This window comes from Micropterus dolomieu, linkage group LG06 (genome assembly GCF_021292245.1).
Source record: "Micropterus dolomieu isolate WLL.071019.BEF.003 ecotype Adirondacks linkage group LG06, ASM2129224v1, whole genome shotgun sequence".
Lineage (NCBI taxonomy): Eukaryota > Metazoa > Chordata > Actinopteri > Centrarchiformes > Centrarchidae > Micropterus > Micropterus dolomieu.
The window spans coordinates 12899009-12917268 of record NC_060155.1 but is presented as its reverse complement, the minus strand read 5'-3'; the positions used below and the strand labels follow the sequence as shown (position 1 = coordinate 12917268).

Genomic DNA, 18260 nt, shown 5'->3' with positions numbered 1-18260 from the left:
AAGAGGCATAACGTGATTGTGACCTTTATTTTTGTGCCAAACACTTACGGAAAAACAACACATTTTCAAAATGAACTGCACACACTATGAGAAATCAACCTAGGCCTGATAAACAGCAACAGAACTGTTTTTTTTTATCTCTTGACAAATGAACTTAATATAAAAGCACAGAATTGGTTATGACTTGGTGATCCCCGGGTGCCATTTTTGTATAGTCTACTCTCGTCCACATTAAATGTAATCACAGCAGTCCCATTAACTTTGGTGCAAGGCGTGACCTGAGAGTCGAGGTTGTAGGTCCCCTGCTTTCAATACTTAATGTGCTCTCTGATTAGCAATTACATTTTAGATAATGGTATATAAACTGTTGCATGCCTGTAATTGGTCATGTGGAATTTAATGGATACTACGCAAATCAAATGGGACTATGTTGTCATTGGTAATTATAAGATGAGAATTTATTCCATTATTGCTTACTTGCAAAGCTTTCCGATGAATGTATAAAACAAAAAAATAACCTTACGGAAAATAAATGTTACCTCTTCACACACACAAACTACTAATAGAATAATCACCCCCTTTTTCAAACTAAATATTTTTCATTACACCAGAACAAAATGAAGACCTATATCACTAATATATCTTATCTATTTAACAGACAGCAGTGGAGATTTGATCTACAGAGTTCCCAGTGTCAAGATACAGTACAGCAAGAGGGCGCTACAACAAATCAAATGCAAATTAAACTGTATGCAGAATAATATAACAACAGATATATATCACTTTTATATTGAATAGAATTATTATCAACAACATTCAACTCAGCTTTTGGAATACTAAATTATGCATTCAAAGTAAGATGAACGAAATTTCCAAGTCTGTGACCATAAAGTAAAAAGTGTGACATCTATCAGTGATGCGTGGTTTCTTTTTTCCACTGTGGAATGTTTTTTTGTTGTTTTTTTTGTTGTAGAAATACACCATGGTTTGGGTTAATTTACTGTGCCAGAAAGCTCACAGACATCCTAATGTGATGGGGTACATTGGCACTTAAAAGCCATCACTATCAGGTAAGTTCTGCAAGCAAATTGTACTTTGATTAAACAGCAGTTACATTACGAGAAGTCCAGTCCTCAATACAAATTAAGCCAAAAAAATGGCACCTCTTTTTTTATTTCTTTTTTTTTTTCCACTTGAGGACTGCAGAATAAGGTGCTTTGTTGGACAGTCCTACAGTCCAGGATACAAAAGGCTTCAAAATCCTCAGCAATTCTGATTTGCATTGTTGTGGATAAAAAACAAACTACTGTACAGAATTTTAGATTTGTCTCAAGGCCATCTAATTGATTAATATTATTTAAAAAAAAAAAAAAAATCTTTTGTCAAAACATTTCTGGACCTGATCACTTGGGACATCACCTCCAGTGACCACTCACAAGATGTGAAGCAAAGTCAGGAACACCCAACACATTTACGGTATATTCATGCATGTGCTCATTATTGACCAACAACTCCCCTTTACCAGTTCCCTCAAAAAGAAAAAAAAAAAAAGAGCTGAAAATGTGTACCACCACTGAACACCCGTCATCAGTTTTGTCATTATTTCAAACCTCTGATATGACTGATTAAACTAATATACTATTTCAACAACAATGGAAAGCAAACCATGGAGAGGAGGGCCTATAACACCTTATCATATCAAGTAGGGTGTCAGCTACTTATGAGAAAACACAAGTATGTAAGCACCCTGTAGAAAAAGTTACATTAAAAGGTGCCCTGTAGAAAATATTATGACCCAATCTAGTCTCTCAGTGATCTCTTGTAATAGGAAGGTACAAAACGCTTTGACCGTAAACAAAATGTCAAGAAGAGTAATGACGTAAGTGTCCCGTTCATGATTATGCAAGAACGTCTTACTCTTGAACTCAAAATGGGAGTATGTGGCTTTATTTGCCTTTCAGTGTCTTTAGCTCATTTCAGCATCATTAAATCACCAGATGCTGATAGTAAGTTAAAGCTTCTAAAAAAAGCCGCAATAAAAGTCTTCTTCTTAGCATGATCATATTTTAACAAATATAGTAAGAACTTTTTTTTTTTATACAATTTTTAATCTGCACACTTCTGCAGAAATCCTGACATTGTGATAAAATCTGAATCTCAAAACGGGTTTCTGAAACGATGTCCATTTAGTATACTTTTTACATTGTTTTTTCTTTGATATACAAAATCAAAAGAAAACGTCAACAAAAACTAACAACTTGTGACAATCATAACATTATTATCCAATATTATCTATGACGTCTCTTTCCGTTACAGTTTTGCCATCAAGATTTCATGGAAATAATGCTACATTTGTACTGAAAAGGGTGAAGAAAAGCATTTCAGCTCCACCCGTTAAGAGCGGATATCGAGTGAATCAGTCATTTCTCTCTGTAATACAGCAAGTATGCTTTCAGTGACTCGGGCAGCGGTAAAGCCATTATTTGGTCTCTCAACACGTTCACTTGCTTGAGGATTTCAATGTCGCCAATGTCTCTTTCTTCCTCCTCCTCCACTTCCTTGTGTTCTTCCTCGGGGTGCTCCTCCTCCTCACTCTCCACCATTTGGGGGATCAGCTGGTTGCCTACAAAAACGTAGGTGTTGATGCGTCGCCGCCGGCAGCGCCTGCGTTTGCGCTTCTGGGGAACTCTTTGCACCATCCCCTTCCCCTGGCTGTCCTCGTTGGCCAGGTTTCTGAGCGTGCGGCGTATGTAGATCCGAGACAGATCTTGAAGGCTGCGGACAGTCACCGGGGCTGAGGACAAAGAGAGATGACACAGTCCTTCAGGGCAATAATCCATACAGCTGCATCAGTTTTCCAACTAGGTCAGCGTAAGCAAGTGAGGCAATCAAAGAGAAAACTGCATCTCAGTATTTCAAGGAAAAGAAATAACTGGCTCTACTTAGTCGCTGCTAGGCGAGCTTCATGTGTCAAAGCAAATATTGCTGTAGGAAACGTCTCATTTCATCACTTTGAATGTACTGTTTGACTTTAAAATTGTGCCTGCTTTACACTTCAAGACCAGTTAAGCATTTCTTTTGTTTTGTTTTTTTGCTGAGGACAGAGGCTGGAGAACTTACGCAGCTGGACAGTGTCAGGCTTCTCTCCATCAGCTCTGCTCTGCTGGACCAAAGGGGCAAAGGACACCGCCAAGATGTTTTTGCTGTCCCATGTGCACTGGCCAGTCCTGGTTATCTGGGTCAGCTGCATAAAGAGACAAAACCTGAACTCACACTGAACACTTATAAAATATGAAATCCTGCGCAACAGTATGGAGCGACACAGTTTCTTCTGTTGGTGAACTTCCATTTTGGGTGTGTTTTTTTCATTGCTTATTGTGGATTTTTTGTGAATTTACCACCTGGATAGATATGATTCTGAAGGGGATGTGTCCCTCTGCTTCCTTCTGTACACCAGGAACTATTGCAACTATCCCTGTGTGTGTGTTTATTACAGAAATATAGTAAAAAATAGGCCCTCCTTTACATTAGCATATATGCTGCTATATCAAATAGGTGCATGATACATTAACTCCATTTCCACAATTGCTTTGTATTTGAACAGATTACTGCCAATGGGCTTAAAGAACAATCTAACAGACTTTAGCGACAAGTCTGAGCATCTACAAGACAGTGAAGCTGCTGTTATTTTCAAAGGCATTTTCAAATCCTTATCAAAGCACATGAACATTTATAAATCACATTGATATTTATTTCTTTTCTTCCTACAGAAAAAAATCGATTGTTTCTGGATAAAACAGAAATGTCAGTTTTTGACCTGGCAAAAATCATACAAAATAATAATAATTATTATAAGTTATTCTTAATCAGGTAGTCTCACTGAGATCAAGGTCTCATTTGCAACACTGCCCACAATGGCCTACTACTACCAGGAATAGTTACCATGGTAGAAACAGTATTTGAGATGCTGGAGCCATCAAAATTTTGTCCCTTTTGCTTAAAAATAACTTAAGCAATTATTCAATTAATTAAAAAAAGTAGCCAATTAACCAATTCCTTTTTTGACATATAATTTCAGTTATAGAATACAGGACATCGTCATATTGCTCACCCCTGTCAGACAAATCATCAAAACTTCTTCTGCTGGTGTGACAAGCTGGCCCCCCGTAGATGACACATGTCTGGTGGCTCAGGCTATAACAACTAATTACCGGTATGACAGGTATCAAAACATAATTAAAGCACATGAGGTTAGCAATGATAAAGTGAGTTTATATCTTGGTAGGGGGGAGGTGTAATTGTTTGGGGGGCATTCAAGTGGCACACAACAGGTCCCTTAAATTCAGCAGATACTGTAGGTCCCTTTAAGGCAGATGTGAGGTTCATACATTCGTGGCCATCTTCAGTGTACTTCATTCAACATGATAATAAAACTGTCATAGTAAAAAGTCTCTATGTGATTACTTTTCTCAATATGACCACGCTATAGGTGTTTCCATTCACATTATTTCTTTAAGGGTCATAAATGCTACTCGCTGACCAAGGCTAACAGCAATTCCTGAGTGGATGCATGATCCTTTATGTTTTTGAAGGACGTCTACAACCATAAACATAGAGTCAAGTAAAGTTTAGCATTTATAGTACATTTCATTATACATACAGTATTTATATCTGTATGTTGTTTTAACATACAAAATGACTAGAAAAAGATAGAGTTACAGATGACAAAGCTTGTTTCTTAAGCTTTGAGATGCTTAATCATACAGTGTGTCAGCATTTTCAAAAAGCTCTGTTTTCCCCATATAAAAATGTGATGTTTCATATTCGTCCACTCTGGAGAGTAATTTTAAAATGCTTTTTTGGGGAGGGGGAGCGTGCCGGCTTGGTGCTCATGAAAGGCCACAACAAAGATAGAAAAAAAGATGGTGTTTTGAAAATTATTCGCATTAGTGTGGATATGGCCTGAGTTAGATCTCTGATCAGAATTATTTTCTGCCCCATGATTCGAAGCGTGCGGGCTGTTTTTGTTCTTACTAATGCCTTCTAGCTTCTTTAAAAACACAGCATAGCATCCGATTGAGTTCTTTTACACATGTTGTATTCTCAGGTTTTGGTTGAGTAACTGGCAACATAAAAAAATCTAAATCATGTGTCACAACATTAAATCTTAGACAAGCTTTGCTTCACTTCAGCTGCTCCCTTTTCCTTTAAATGTGACAATGCTCAAAATCCTTAACCATGACTCTGTCAAGATCTTTACCCTCCTTACTGGATAAAGTTCCTGCCAACCATTTTCTCCACTGACTTCCCAAAGTACGCTTAATGCCCTCTTACTTGCCCCACAGCCTGTCCACACTCACATCCACCATTTTAAATAAAACATTTATTTATACAGCCCTGTGTGTGAGCTCCTTACATGGCAGCTCAAATCCAGGAGCAGTTGTGGCTCAATAATGCATGTGAAAGTTGCATAACCAGCCTTATAAGTCAAAGTTATTTTACCTTGTTGTTGCCTCATGTGTTAGCACTTTGAATAGCAATCATGATGTGTAGATTCAGTATCATTCTGATGGCTCACCTGGTCCTCTATAGGCATCACCAGAATGCCTCCAATTTTGAGCAGCACTTTCATGTAATTTTCATGGTCTTTCTGCACTCCTGCGCCACAGTAAATGCGATCGTATTGGTGACTGTCTGTTGAGATTTCAAGGCAATTCCCCACCACAAAGACAGGTTCACAGAACTCAAACCTGTGAAAAGACAATAACAAGTACAGTGGATATAATACATCAAACAACAAAGGAAAACATGTTTCCCATCTGTGAGCTGTGACAGAAATATGCCAATTAAATAAGTAGAATTAGAGTCAAATGGAATTAATTTGCAAAACAAAGTGTTATGGTCCACAAGAGCAAAACTGGCAGGTAAAACTGATACTCGTGCCTGTAGCTTGAATAAAACCGTTCTTTGTTAAATTAATAGTTTAACATTTTGTGAAATACACTTTGCCGACCACTCTCAAATCTGTCAGTGTTAAATGTAAGGCTTCAGTCAGCAGCTGGCTGGTTTACCTTAGCATAAAGACCAGAAACAGGGGGAGACGGATGAATAAGATATAACACAAGTCAGCTTTACAGGTGCTGGTAGGCACAATTTGTTACATTTGAACAGAGCCAGGCAGCTGATTCCCCTGTTTCCAGTATTTATGCTATAAGCTGACTTGCTGCTGGCTCTACTGTTATAATTAAAACGGACAGACTGGTATCATATATTTGCCAAACTAAATATTCGTTCAAACAAAGCATGTACTTACTTATCAAAGCTGTCACTATTCTTTATGAACTCATCCAGTTTCTCTCTGGCATATTCAACCACATCCTTATGGAGCTCAACTCCATGGTTCACACCAAACGGACCTTGGAAACAAAACACAACAAGAACAATATGTTCATAGCATTACCTACTACATATTATGATATGACTTAGAGCTGAAACAATTAACCATTTTATCTATTGGCAAAAATATTAATCTGCACCCATGTTGATATTTGAATAATTGTTTAAGTCATAATTATAGAAAAAAATGCCAAATTTGAGGATTTGGTGATTTTCTTTGTTATATGTGATTGTAAACTAAATAGGCCTGGGTTTTAGACTAGAAGACAAGCAAGCAATTTGCAGATAGTCCCTTAGGCTTTAGAAAATTGTGGTGGTATGTTTTTGACATTTTATAGACCAAATAATTATTTGAAAGATCAGGAAAATAATCGTCAGATTACACGAAAAAGAAAATAATCATTACAGTCCTTTTATTGTTGAAGCTGATTTGCAGGCACACACTGTACTTTTACAGTAAAGTTTACCTAATTTTTACTGAACATCTGCGCGCTTCCCAAACATGAAAAAACACAGCTGTGAAAAAGGGCACCCTATGCTTACCTATGATAAGGCCAACCATTGTGCTCAAGTAGCCAGTTCCACTGCCCAGATTAAGGAAAGAAAGTCCTGGCTGCAGTTTGAGGGCCTCCATCACCTCAGAGTATATACACGGAGCAGACAGGTGTATGTTGCCATGCTTCCATGCCAAGTCTTTGTAGGCACTGTCCCGGTAGCCGTCCAGATAGTAATCACCGCGGTCTATGGCCCGAAAAGCCTGTTCGACTTTTTCTGTGCGAATATACTGGGCCTCCTTCAGATTATCAATGAGGTCGTCATTGTCCTCCCCAGCGCTCACGGCTCCCCCCATGGTGATAGAGAGAAGAGAAACACAAGGGCCGAACTCGTACTCAGGATGAGCGATTCCTCCTCAGAGTGGCATGGAGATGAACGGCTGGCTGAAGGATGCTGCCGCTGTGAATCCTCAAGAGTCAGGTCAGACAACGGTCATGTCCAGGCAGCAAGTGACCTGAGAAGAATTCCATAAACACATTATTGCAATCTGCCTGCTGGGGGAACACAGAGTGTGGTCAAATCTAGATTTATTCAGCTTTTCCCACAACTGGGATTACACATATCATTTTAGCATGTCACATTACCTCCACTGCACACAGACATGAACCCCCAAACACACACACTTCCTTTATATCAGTGTTTTTACTCGTATTCAATGTATATAGGCCTTTTTCACAACAGACACATTGACATGTCAAAGCAGGAAGAACACAGGTGTAATTAATAACCTTCCTGATGGCTCCATTCAATTTAGGTTCAAGGGCCCTGGTATTATGCATGCTGGCTCACAAGCATGGCTTCCACTTGATGGAACAGAGCCATCATTACTGTAATTTGTTACACCTGTAATTTTCCTGCAAATACAACAGAAAATATCTGCAGGGAAAAAGCTGTATTCGCTAAAAGAGGAGGGACAAAATGAAGTTTATATATCTAACACAAATCAGCTACATGTATGGTGTAGCCTAATGGTTTTAGAGCACACATGATTAATGTAATTAATTAATTTCAGCTTCTAAAAATATGAATATTTGTTGGTTTTCTTGTTTACTTCTATGATAGTAAACTGAAGATCTTTAGGTTTTAGATTGTTGGCCGGACAAAACAAGCAATGTGAAGATGTAAGCCTGGGCTCACTCGGAATCTGTGATGGATATTTTGTAACTATTATTTGACAGTTTTATAGACAAAAACAATTAATTGAGAAAATAATTGCCAGATAAATCTATAATGAAAATAATCATTAGCTGCAGCTCTAATATTTTTAGAAACATATTGAATTCGCTTACTTTTGCCAGACACTGCCACTACCAAAACCTGGTGTAAGGCATGTAATTGCCATGGTACTCATGTCTGTGGAGCCTGACATGTCCAGAGTGTAGGTGTCCGGTTACATAATACTAGCTGACACTGACAAAACCCTCCATTATGGCTCATGTAATTTTATTTTACAGAAATTATATTTATCGTCATATTAGGACATCTCTGGAAAATCTACTGAGAAACAGAAACAAATGTTTTAGAGCTATCGATGCACAAATCATCATAGTATAATCCTCATATTACCATAAAATTGTCCAGCTCATTGAGTTACAACATTACCCACAACGAGATTATAAAGAATTAGCTACCACAGTAGAAACACTATGACAAAGTCCCTAAAAGTATAATTATTTATGTTGTTTCGAGATATATTTCGTCATGTCGCCCAACATGCACGTCTTTAGAAATCTACATGCACGGGCCAAACCACCAACCTAAAAAGATCTGAAAGGTCACAGCAAGAACTAAAATATTTCTTCCTTTCATCTTTTTTTCTTGAAAAAGCATTAGATACTTTCCCCACTTCAGGCCTCTAAAAATCCTAGTAAGGCTGCAACTAATGATAATCAACTAATCTGCTTAATATTTTCTCGATTAATCGTTTTGTCTCTATAAAAAAAAATAGTGAAAATAGTGAGCACCCCAAAGCACAAGGTGATGTTATCAAATGTCATATTTTGCGGGACAGTCCAAAACTCCAAGATATTCTATTTACTATAATGCAAGACCAAAAAAAACAGCATATTCTCATGTTTGAGATCTGGAAGCTTTAAATGTTTGCGTTTTTTACTTAAAATCTCTCAAATGATTAATCGATTCTCTAAATAGTCGCATATCTTCAGCTGAATTTCTTTTCTTCGGATCGACTAATTGTTGTATCCTTGGAATAAAACAGTCTGACAGGGCACAAAAATCACTCTTTTGTTAAACTGCTCTCACACCTAATGTCCACACCAAGGCCATACACTGGGATGTGGGGTCACAACCAGACATTTCCCTTCACCTTAAAGGTACTCAAGCCAAAAAGGTTGGGAACCACTGCTAAAGGGCAATGTTTGCCTGCAATAAAAACACGAATTGATCGGGTGATATGAAAGTCACTTATACTGTAAGTACTTAGCTACTGGCTTTAAAGAGGAAATTCCTAACATATGCTGGCCTGACATTTTATAGACGATCTGATAACTAAAATACCCCACACTGGCACGGAGTGAATGGGTATAGCTGGAGATGCAGCCGAGGGAGACAAGTCTTGAATTCCCTCTCTGCCTCCTCAGCATCTCCACATCTGACTCAGCTAATAAAGATTAAATTCAGAGGTGACTTTGTAGTGGGAGGGCTGGTAAGGTAATTTTCCATTGGCTCATTCTCACAGGAAAAAATAATCATTGATTCGCTCCCCATCACTGATTGTACAGTAGTGCATTTTTTCATCCAATTTTCCCCCCTTAACCCTTAATGCAACGCAGAGTTGCTTGCAGTTGAAAGAAAATCTAGGAAAATGAGCCAGGCGAGGTATTATACAAGCAAAGTGCTTTTGGGTACTGCTGTACAGTTGCAAATATCATAAGTCCTGAAACAGGGGTCATAATTCACCCATTTCTTTAATAAAAATCAAAAAAGGACCAGCTGGGTAATAACATTTGTTGCTTTAGTGAAGCTAGTCCTGTACAGAAAAAAATGCCTCTTTTTAAACAGGAATCCACTGGTAAGCACACGCAGGATGTCCTGGGTGGACCCTGATGTTTATGGAAAGTGCATCAACACCATCTCAGGTCATGCCTGGCTTCTGTGACCTGGTTAGGGTCAACTCACTGAACTATGCAGGATGACGAAACATGTAACAGATCCTCTGGCAACACGAGACCAACTCTAGTGCTGTAATAAATACTGAAGGCCTGTCTAGCCAGCACACTGAGACATACACACTACTGATCAACAGACAGTGTGAGGTAAACTGATAATCCTCGTGGTTACCAGCATTTACAGTGTGAATTCGGGCATTTTATCAGCTAATTTGCAGCTCTGGCAGCAAAGCAAATCATGTCCATACCTCGGTGGCAAAATACCAGAGCACCATAAGTTGTATTAGCAGAAAATAAGTTTATCAATAAATCTCTCAATAAAGCTACCGTCACAAGTCTCACGTTTGCTGTAAAGAGCATTTATGATGTAGACAGATTACAGCATTTGTGATTAGTAATGAATTCAAACTACAACAGCCATGAAAAATACATTTTTGTTAAGATTTTTTCCCATAACGGCTTGTGAATATACAAATCCTGCCTGTGAATTTATTTTTTCCCAGGCTGGTGTGTAAATGTTTTGTCCCATATTCACTGCAGCATGAGCATGTTAGGTTGACACCAGATAAGATACTAGATTAAATATTATACAACATGCCTGCAAATATGTTCTACCAATGCAGACTTCATATTAGTGCCTGTAGTTTTGCTATAAGAGGTATCTGAATGGAACATGTTATTGAAGTATTCCTCTTTGCAAAGAGCAACTAAAAAGGAACTGGGGTGTGTTTCTCTCGACCCTGGGTGAGAAGGACAATAACACCTGTACACTGTATTGTAGCTTTGTGCTAATGGCACAGCTCTAGGGATAGCAATGTTGGTTGTCAGTTTGTCCAAATGAATTTGATGATTGCCTGAGTCCTCATCTAGCGCCACCAGCAGTTCAAATGTTCCACTTGTCCAACACTTTATTTCATGACAAGATACCCCACAAACGAATGACCCAATTCCCATTGAACCTGCTGTGAACATCCAGGGCACGCAGAAAAGATAAATCATAATGATTTTTTACCCAATAACCTTTTATTCGTAGCACCACTGTTTCACTGAAATGTCCAGTTTTTACACAGTATACCTCGAAATCTGAAAAGTGGAATATGATAATATTAGTTGAATATAATCATGGCACTCAGAGAATACATATATTGGAATTTGATAACTTAATCTCTCATTGCATTTTCTAAAGGGTTTTTGTTGCTGTTGTTTTTTTTTTTACCTACAAGACCTTAAGCCATTTCCCCACTTCTGTTAAAGTTTTTAAATGAGACATCTTCTGACATCTTCTGATGTAGTAATACGCATGTACCAATATAATGGTACATTATTGATGTGAATACAAAGAGTCATATCCCCAATTTACAATTAAGCCTGCATGTTGTTGTGTGTTAAAAGGCCAAATCTATGTAGTTTCTAACAATTCAATTCCAATTCTGTGAGAGGAATTTCTTGTTAATGCACTATGAGTAGCTTCATATCAAGACTAACTAAGTAAGATATCCCAGAGTCTGATGAGTCGCTGACGATAATGACCCTTCCCTTTGGACTGCCATGCAAACCGCATTTTACAACATTTATGTGGATCAATCCTTTTGGTTTAGGTAGCAATATGGCTTTTCCTTTAACTCTATCTCCAGGCTTATTAGTGTTCGCGATCTAATGTCGCAATCAGACTGAGTGGAAAGTCTATTTGCATCTCTGTTTATTTAAGCAAGTTTGATCACTGGACTGTGTTAATTAGCCACAGTCAATGGATGTGATAGTAGAGGCCAACAACCGGAACTAACTTCATGCGGACCTGTTTGTGTTAAACAACTCAGTTTTTCTAAATTTACTAGAACTCCAGTTGTTTCTATTATTCTCCTCTGGACCTGCTCACTTTGGCTCCTATTGTCTCTGCGTATTCATTCAAAAGAGGTCATGCAGTCTGGGGATAAGCCTGAATTTGTCTCTAATTTAAACATTTTCAACTCAAGCACATGCGTCTTTCCCTCACTTTTTGGCATCTACATGAACTTGCAACCATTTGCGTCTACCTTTGACTTTGTATGTAATCACACAGCTGCCAGTTTGTGATGCTTTCAGTCTGAACACATCTTTATAATAGCAAACATTTTTTCCATCTATTTTTTCTGTTGTGTTATGAGGACGATAGCATCAGCTGCCAGCAAGGCCATACACTTTGTGGACACAGTATTGTTAAGTGCAGTGAACACTGTGTCACAGAGGTGTGCATTCAGCTGGAGCTGAAGCTAAAAGCGGAATAATCGATTAGTAGATGGACAGAAAATTAAATGGAACCTTAGTCTTTTTTAAGTAAGAAATACAAAACAATTCATTGCCACTGCCTTCTGAAATGTAAATATTTGTCATATGATACTAAACTGAATCTGTTTGGATTCTGTACTGATGGTTAGACAAAACAAAACATCTGAAGATGCCACACTGGGCCGTGGGAAATTATAATTGGTACTTTATTTAACTATGTTCTGACATTTTATAGACAAAACTATTACCTGAGAAAATGACCAGTAGAATATTTGATAATTGTTAGTCACAGCCATTGTCATCATGCAGATGGTTCAGAAGTAATAATTTGAGCTTTTCAGTTGTGATGACCTGCTGCTTTTCTTTCTCTTATGTGACAGTTAAATGAAGATCTTTGGGATTAAGACTATTGATCAGATAAAACAAGCACAATGATTATTTTTCCTTGGGATTTAGCAAATTGTGATGGGCAATTATCTCTATTTCATACAGGTTATTGCACCCCTAGTCTTAACTGTTTTTAATTTGTTTCTGTCTAAACCAGCTAACTCCACGGTAGTTTGCATTATTTTCTACAGTTTTGATTTCACAAACAACTATAGTTGTTTAGTGGTGGTGGTAGAAAGTAACTAAGTTAATTTACTCAAGCACTGTACATACTATTTTTAGGTACTAGAAGTATATAAAAGTAATTTAAATGATCACCACTTTGACCAGCTGCAACATCACAGTGATGTCCACATTAAATCATCAATAATTATAATATATATTATTCTGAAATGGACCATTCTGCATAATGAGCACTATTATTTTTGGTAATTTAAGTATATTTTAATGTCGTACTTTTTCTTAAAAGTAACATTTCCAATGCAGGACTTTTACTTCTAACAGAGTATTTCTACACTGTGGTATTGCTATTTTTACTAAAGTAAAAGATCTGAGTATATCTCCCACCACTGCAACTATCCTAAAGTAACGTTGTACTCAGGGATGTTGCTTCACACCATATAGACGTTTCCATTTTTCTGGTCACTCGGCATACATGCAGGGGTGTGTTCACAGTCACAGATGTTCCTAAATCCCTACAACTGACACCTGATGAAGCCAATCGGCTCTCTACCTGGTCACGTGCTGCAGTTGCCACACAGACAGCAGCCTGTCAGCCAATCAGCTGCCTGAATCACTTTCTTCGCACTGCGTGTGCAGATGGAGCAAAACAACAACAGCGCATTCACGAAATGTTGTCAAGCGTTATTAATCATGCCCGTTTCTTAATCCTGCCCCGTGCACATCGGTGAGAAATACATGGAGAGTTGAGCATCCACAACACGAGCTAACAAATAATAACAAAGACTGTGTGTGTGTTCGTGCATCCATCCGGCTTTTGTACCCATTTGTACACCAAAACGCAGTTGCTGGCCAGCTCTCTGCAGTGCGATTAACCTCGATATTTAGCAGCGACTTGCTAAACCGGTCAGACCTGCATGTTTTAGTAACTGCTACGGGAAAACCGCACCAAAAAAGCAAAACAAACCTCAAACAAACAAAAGAAAACGTACTCGTAACCTGTTCCGCCTGATGCAGCACACGTTTGTGACAGAAAAGTCTCCACAAGCCCGCCTGTGCTGCATGTACACACATCCAACCCTAAAGAAAGGACATTTTACAAACGTTTGTCACGCTGAAATGTGAAACGACGGTTTTAAATGTACAGTCATAAGTGCATAAGTTACCACCTAGTGTCGGATAACGCCACCTGAGTTGCCAATGATTCTAGCTAACGTTAGCTTTTGTGGGCCTGAGTGCGCCATCATCAAAACAGAGACAAAGCAGGTTAGGTAAGCTCGCTTCTTTATCCGTTACACAGCTAGCAAATACACAGCCCAGCTAGCCCAGTATGTCACGTTTAATAAAGCTGACAAAAGTATTACCTGGAAAGGTTGCCGACAGTACAAACAGGCTAACCAACAAAAAATGAGTGTTAGTTTAAAGAAATGTAGAAATACTCACAGTGCCGTGTCGCGTAACTCACTCCTTGTAACTGGACGTGCAATGCGACGGACAGTGACGTCCAGCAGTTAACAGCCTCCTTCAGAAGCTAGGTGATAGTTAACTGAGCTAACTAGCTAGTTGGGTGAAAAGGTGTAGTTGTAACGGTGAGCCGTTGTATCGAAGTGGAAGAAGAAAGAAACAGCTGAGAGAAGAGGATGTAAACACAGGTCACGTGGTTTTAGAAAATGTTGTCGATAGAGGGAAGCACTGTTGCTCAACACTGCACATATCTATCTATCTATCTATCTATCTATCTATCTATCTGTCTTTCTGTCTGTCAGTAGCTTTTTGTGTTCATGCGCTTTTTATAGTGTGTTTTAGAATTAATTAGTTTTTTACTGAAAGAATGTACTTCATTACAGAGATAAGAGATAAGACAAGAGACTTCAATGTCCAACTGTATACAGTGCAGTACAGCACAGAGGGGAGTGAAATTGTGTTTCTCCTGGTGCCCCCTGCAAAATAAAAAGGATGAATGATGCAACAGTCAGTGGGAGTGAAGTAAACACACAGACTACACATATTGTAAGGTGCAAGAGTGCAAAACAAGATACAGAACAAGGTACAGACATGTAATACGCAGGATAAACACTCTTACAAGCCGGCCAGGAGCCAAGCTTGCCACTACAGAGAAAACCGCATCCGTTATTTTAACTTTAACATCTATAAATTAAAGAAAATGACATCCATTGCAGAGAACAAATGTCAAATTGGAAATTAGACAATGAAAGAAAAAAAGAAATATGTAATTTGGCTTTACTTTGGGTAGTTTATTTTGACATTTCCCCCTTAAAACTGTCTACTTTGACATCTCTCATCGCATTTGAAGTTAAAACACCATATCTATCTATCTATCTATCTATCTATCTATCTATCTATCTATCTATCTATCTATCTATCTATCTCTCTGTCTATCTCTCTGTCTGTCTGTCTATCAATCCAGATAAATGTCAACTACAACCATATAGAGTGAGAAATAGTTTAGAAATAACATGGCTGGTCCACTATGATGAGCCTGTTCATTATCATTTTCCTTTGTTACCTAAAGAGAATACAAAATTGGAAACATCGTGGAAAGCTTCACCCACCTTGTAACCTTACACAGTTTCCTAAAGGAAAGGCCTAAATTTAGCCTGCAGCTGGTTTTCTGGCCTGTTCTGGAAGTGTGGGAATGGATGATCACTCAGGTTTAATAAGGAAGCAGTTGTGGTCAGCAGATGCAGGCAGGCTTGATCAGCAGGCACGGTTTCAGGGACCTCGCTTTGGCAATCTCTTTTGATAATACTATCGATTTACTTAGAGAGGTTTTGTATGCAAAACATGCAGTCAGTTCAAGAACTTTTTCAAACCAAGCCTAATTTATTGTGTTTTCAGTGTCTTTGCTCAGACTATGGGGGCGTTTCAGAGATGCAGTTGAAGGCTGCTGAAGACTACCTTTATTTTTCTACAGTAATAACAAGGACAGAACTAGAACTAGTATTTTACTTCTCAATTCTCTGGTTTCTCCACAAACCACAAAACATTCTGGTTTAATGCCGAAGTGGCTGGCAGAACAGGAGAGCTCACCAAATCTATCAGCATTCATAATAGAATGTTTTGATCTCACTTTCTTTCATCATAAATGTTTTAGTGGTAAAATACGTGACCACTTTTTTTTGCAGAGTGTGGTTTTGTTCTCCTGCAGGTCGTCTCCTAAGGTGAAGAAATTGTTTGCTTACTTTGTCGGTGGTTTTGTTGTGCCCTACTTACATTACAGAAGGTTGAAGACTGCATAATGTGGGTTCATTCAAGATTTTAGTAATTAAATAATGCACCTTCTCACCCAGGATCATTAGTTGTGTGACGCACGGCCATAACAGGCCTGACTAATGAGTCAAACAGCATCTCAGCATCTCCACTCCAAGTATGGCCTGTTTTTAGCTTCGTAATTAGTATGTGACAGATGAAACCAGGGACGTAGCCAGGATTTTCTCAGTCTTGACCAACCACCAAAAAATGTTCTGAGTTTAAAAGTAAATTCTTTCTGTCTAAAAATACTGAAATGTGAACCTAGTGACAGTAAGCTTTGAAAACATATTATGTGCAACTTGAGTAATTGTATACTATAGTAAATGTAAACTCCTCCTCGGGTCATTCTAGTACTGAATGAGCTGATTGTGTCTGCAATAGCAGCTTCATGAATATATATATATATGTTTAAAAAAACTACTCTATAGTTTTGTTAGAAATATGTCAACAGACTTTGTTTTCTACAGCAGGTTAGCTGAGGTCAAAACCCATGAGTGTGTATGTGGCTGTCAGGCTACTTTGTACATCTGCACCCCCACCAACACTCACAGCCTGCACACACAGCATATACATTACAGGAAGTCAGGCCCCTGCGTGGCATGACGGAAGTTGTGTTTGTGGTAGCGCTGAGTGTGAGCTAACAGCCTCAGCTTTTGAACACAGTGTTGTTGCTACACCACAAAATAAACGTTTGGTTTATTAACCGGGTAATGCGCTGCCTTTGTTTCAGCGGCAACTTTCTCACCTCAATAGAGGTCAGTGAATAAGATACAGAGATTTGAATCTGTTTTGGAAGACCTTTTTTGTGTAACAGTGGTGATTGAAATAGGATTTACAAGTTTATTTTAAAAAGGCTTGTATAACTGGTTTGACTCCTGATTAATTAATTAAAAAGGTTTTGGAGGAAAAAGAAACAGAAGGAGAATTCAAACCATACTTCACTTTGACTGTCATCCCCCTTGTTGGGGGTTTTATTAGTCTTGAAATGTGTTTTGAGTGACTGATTTGGGATGCCAAGAACATCTTTTTATTTAATAATTGTTTGACTGAGATAAATACTACTGCAGGCACCGGAGCTAAATTAAAATCCTCTTTGAAAATATATCAGCTTGTGTGTTAATGTTACTACTTTTGTAGCAGTATGTTTTTCCATTATATGTCTGCTGTGATCTCTCTGACTTGTTGTATAAAGTTATCCAAGTTAGGAAATGGAACAATTAGTCAATCGACAGCAGCTATTTTGATAATTCAACCTTTGTGCTATTTTTCAAGTTAACATGACCTAATATTAGTTCTATACTGTGGGGATTTGCTTCTTTTCTTTGTCTCATGTATTAGTGAACTAAATATCTTTGGGGTTTGGATTTTTTTCTTTTTTTTTTTTTGACAAAACAAGCTGTGGGAAGATGTCACATTGGGCTTTGGGAAATTGTGATCCTCTATTCTGACATCTTATTGACCAAACAATTAATTGATTAGAAAATTATTGAGAAAATAATTGGTGATTCATTTATAAGAAAAAAATCCATAGTTGCAGTCCAAAACTGAATATACTGAAGACTGTATGCACTATATTTTGACGGGAGTGAGGTCCCTCGGTGGACTCACATGGTCAGCACCTTAAACCTCCACCAATGCATCGCTTTTATTTTAATTTCTAACTCCAGCAGCTCTGGTTTGCAGCTAACTATCATTATCTTGATTCCAATGACCACTCCCTGTTTCTGTAAATGTAATATCCAGAAGATACCACAAGGTGATGCTAATGTCTAAGGAAACTGAGTGACAGGGTTCACATTTGACTGACTCAGTCTTTCAGAAACCACACAACCATTTGAAAAGTTTATTTCTACCATACACAAACTGTACAACACAGCGCATATCTGTTTATTATGAAATAGTAAAAGTAATAGGAAGTTTCAATTTACAAACTACTTCAACTGAAAAAAAAAGCATTACATTTTAATGTAAAAGAAAAGAAAATACAATACAATTTCATATCATACTAATATCGGTCCACAAAAAAGCATTTCACATTACAAAACATCAAATACTAACAGGGAAAAAATAAATATT

General features: G+C 38.1%; 1 protein-coding gene across 2 annotated transcripts; it reads right to left on the bottom strand.

Moving 5' to 3' along the window:
- Positions 1-8: 8 nt before the first annotated feature.
- Positions 9-14555, bottom strand: pcmtd1 (protein-L-isoaspartate (D-aspartate) O-methyltransferase domain containing 1). Of its 2 annotated transcripts, none has more exons than XM_046052374.1 (6): positions 14355-14555; positions 6940-7405; positions 6314-6416; positions 5579-5750; positions 3121-3244; positions 9-2794 (listed from the first exon to the last, which is right to left on the bottom strand). In XM_046052374.1, exons 2-6 carry the CDS (start codon positions 7244-7246, stop codon positions 2421-2423), a joined length of 1080 nt encoding a protein of 359 aa, XP_045908330.1. In that variant the 5' UTR covers positions 7247-7405; positions 14355-14555; the 3' UTR covers positions 9-2420. The 2 variants fall into 2 exon arrangements, with proteins under 2 accessions (XP_045908330.1, XP_045908331.1); XM_046052375.1 differs by lacking the exon at positions 14355-14555 and adding an exon at positions 7536-7672.
- Between the last annotated feature and the right edge of the window lie 3705 nt (positions 14556-18260).

Coding starts and splice junctions, on each gene's coding strand:
- pcmtd1 (XM_046052374.1), bottom strand. CDS start 7,246: ATGGGGGGAGCCGTGAGCGCTGGGGAGGACAATGACGACCTCATTGAT. Junction 3,245..5,578: donor TGATGCCTATAGAGGACCAG/GTGAGCCATCAG, acceptor CTCTTTATGCAG/CTGACCCAGATAACCAGGAC. Junction 2,795..3,120: donor GCCTGACACTGTCCAGCTGC/GTAAGTTCTCCA, acceptor CTTTGTCCTCAG/CCCCGGTGACTGTCCGCAGC.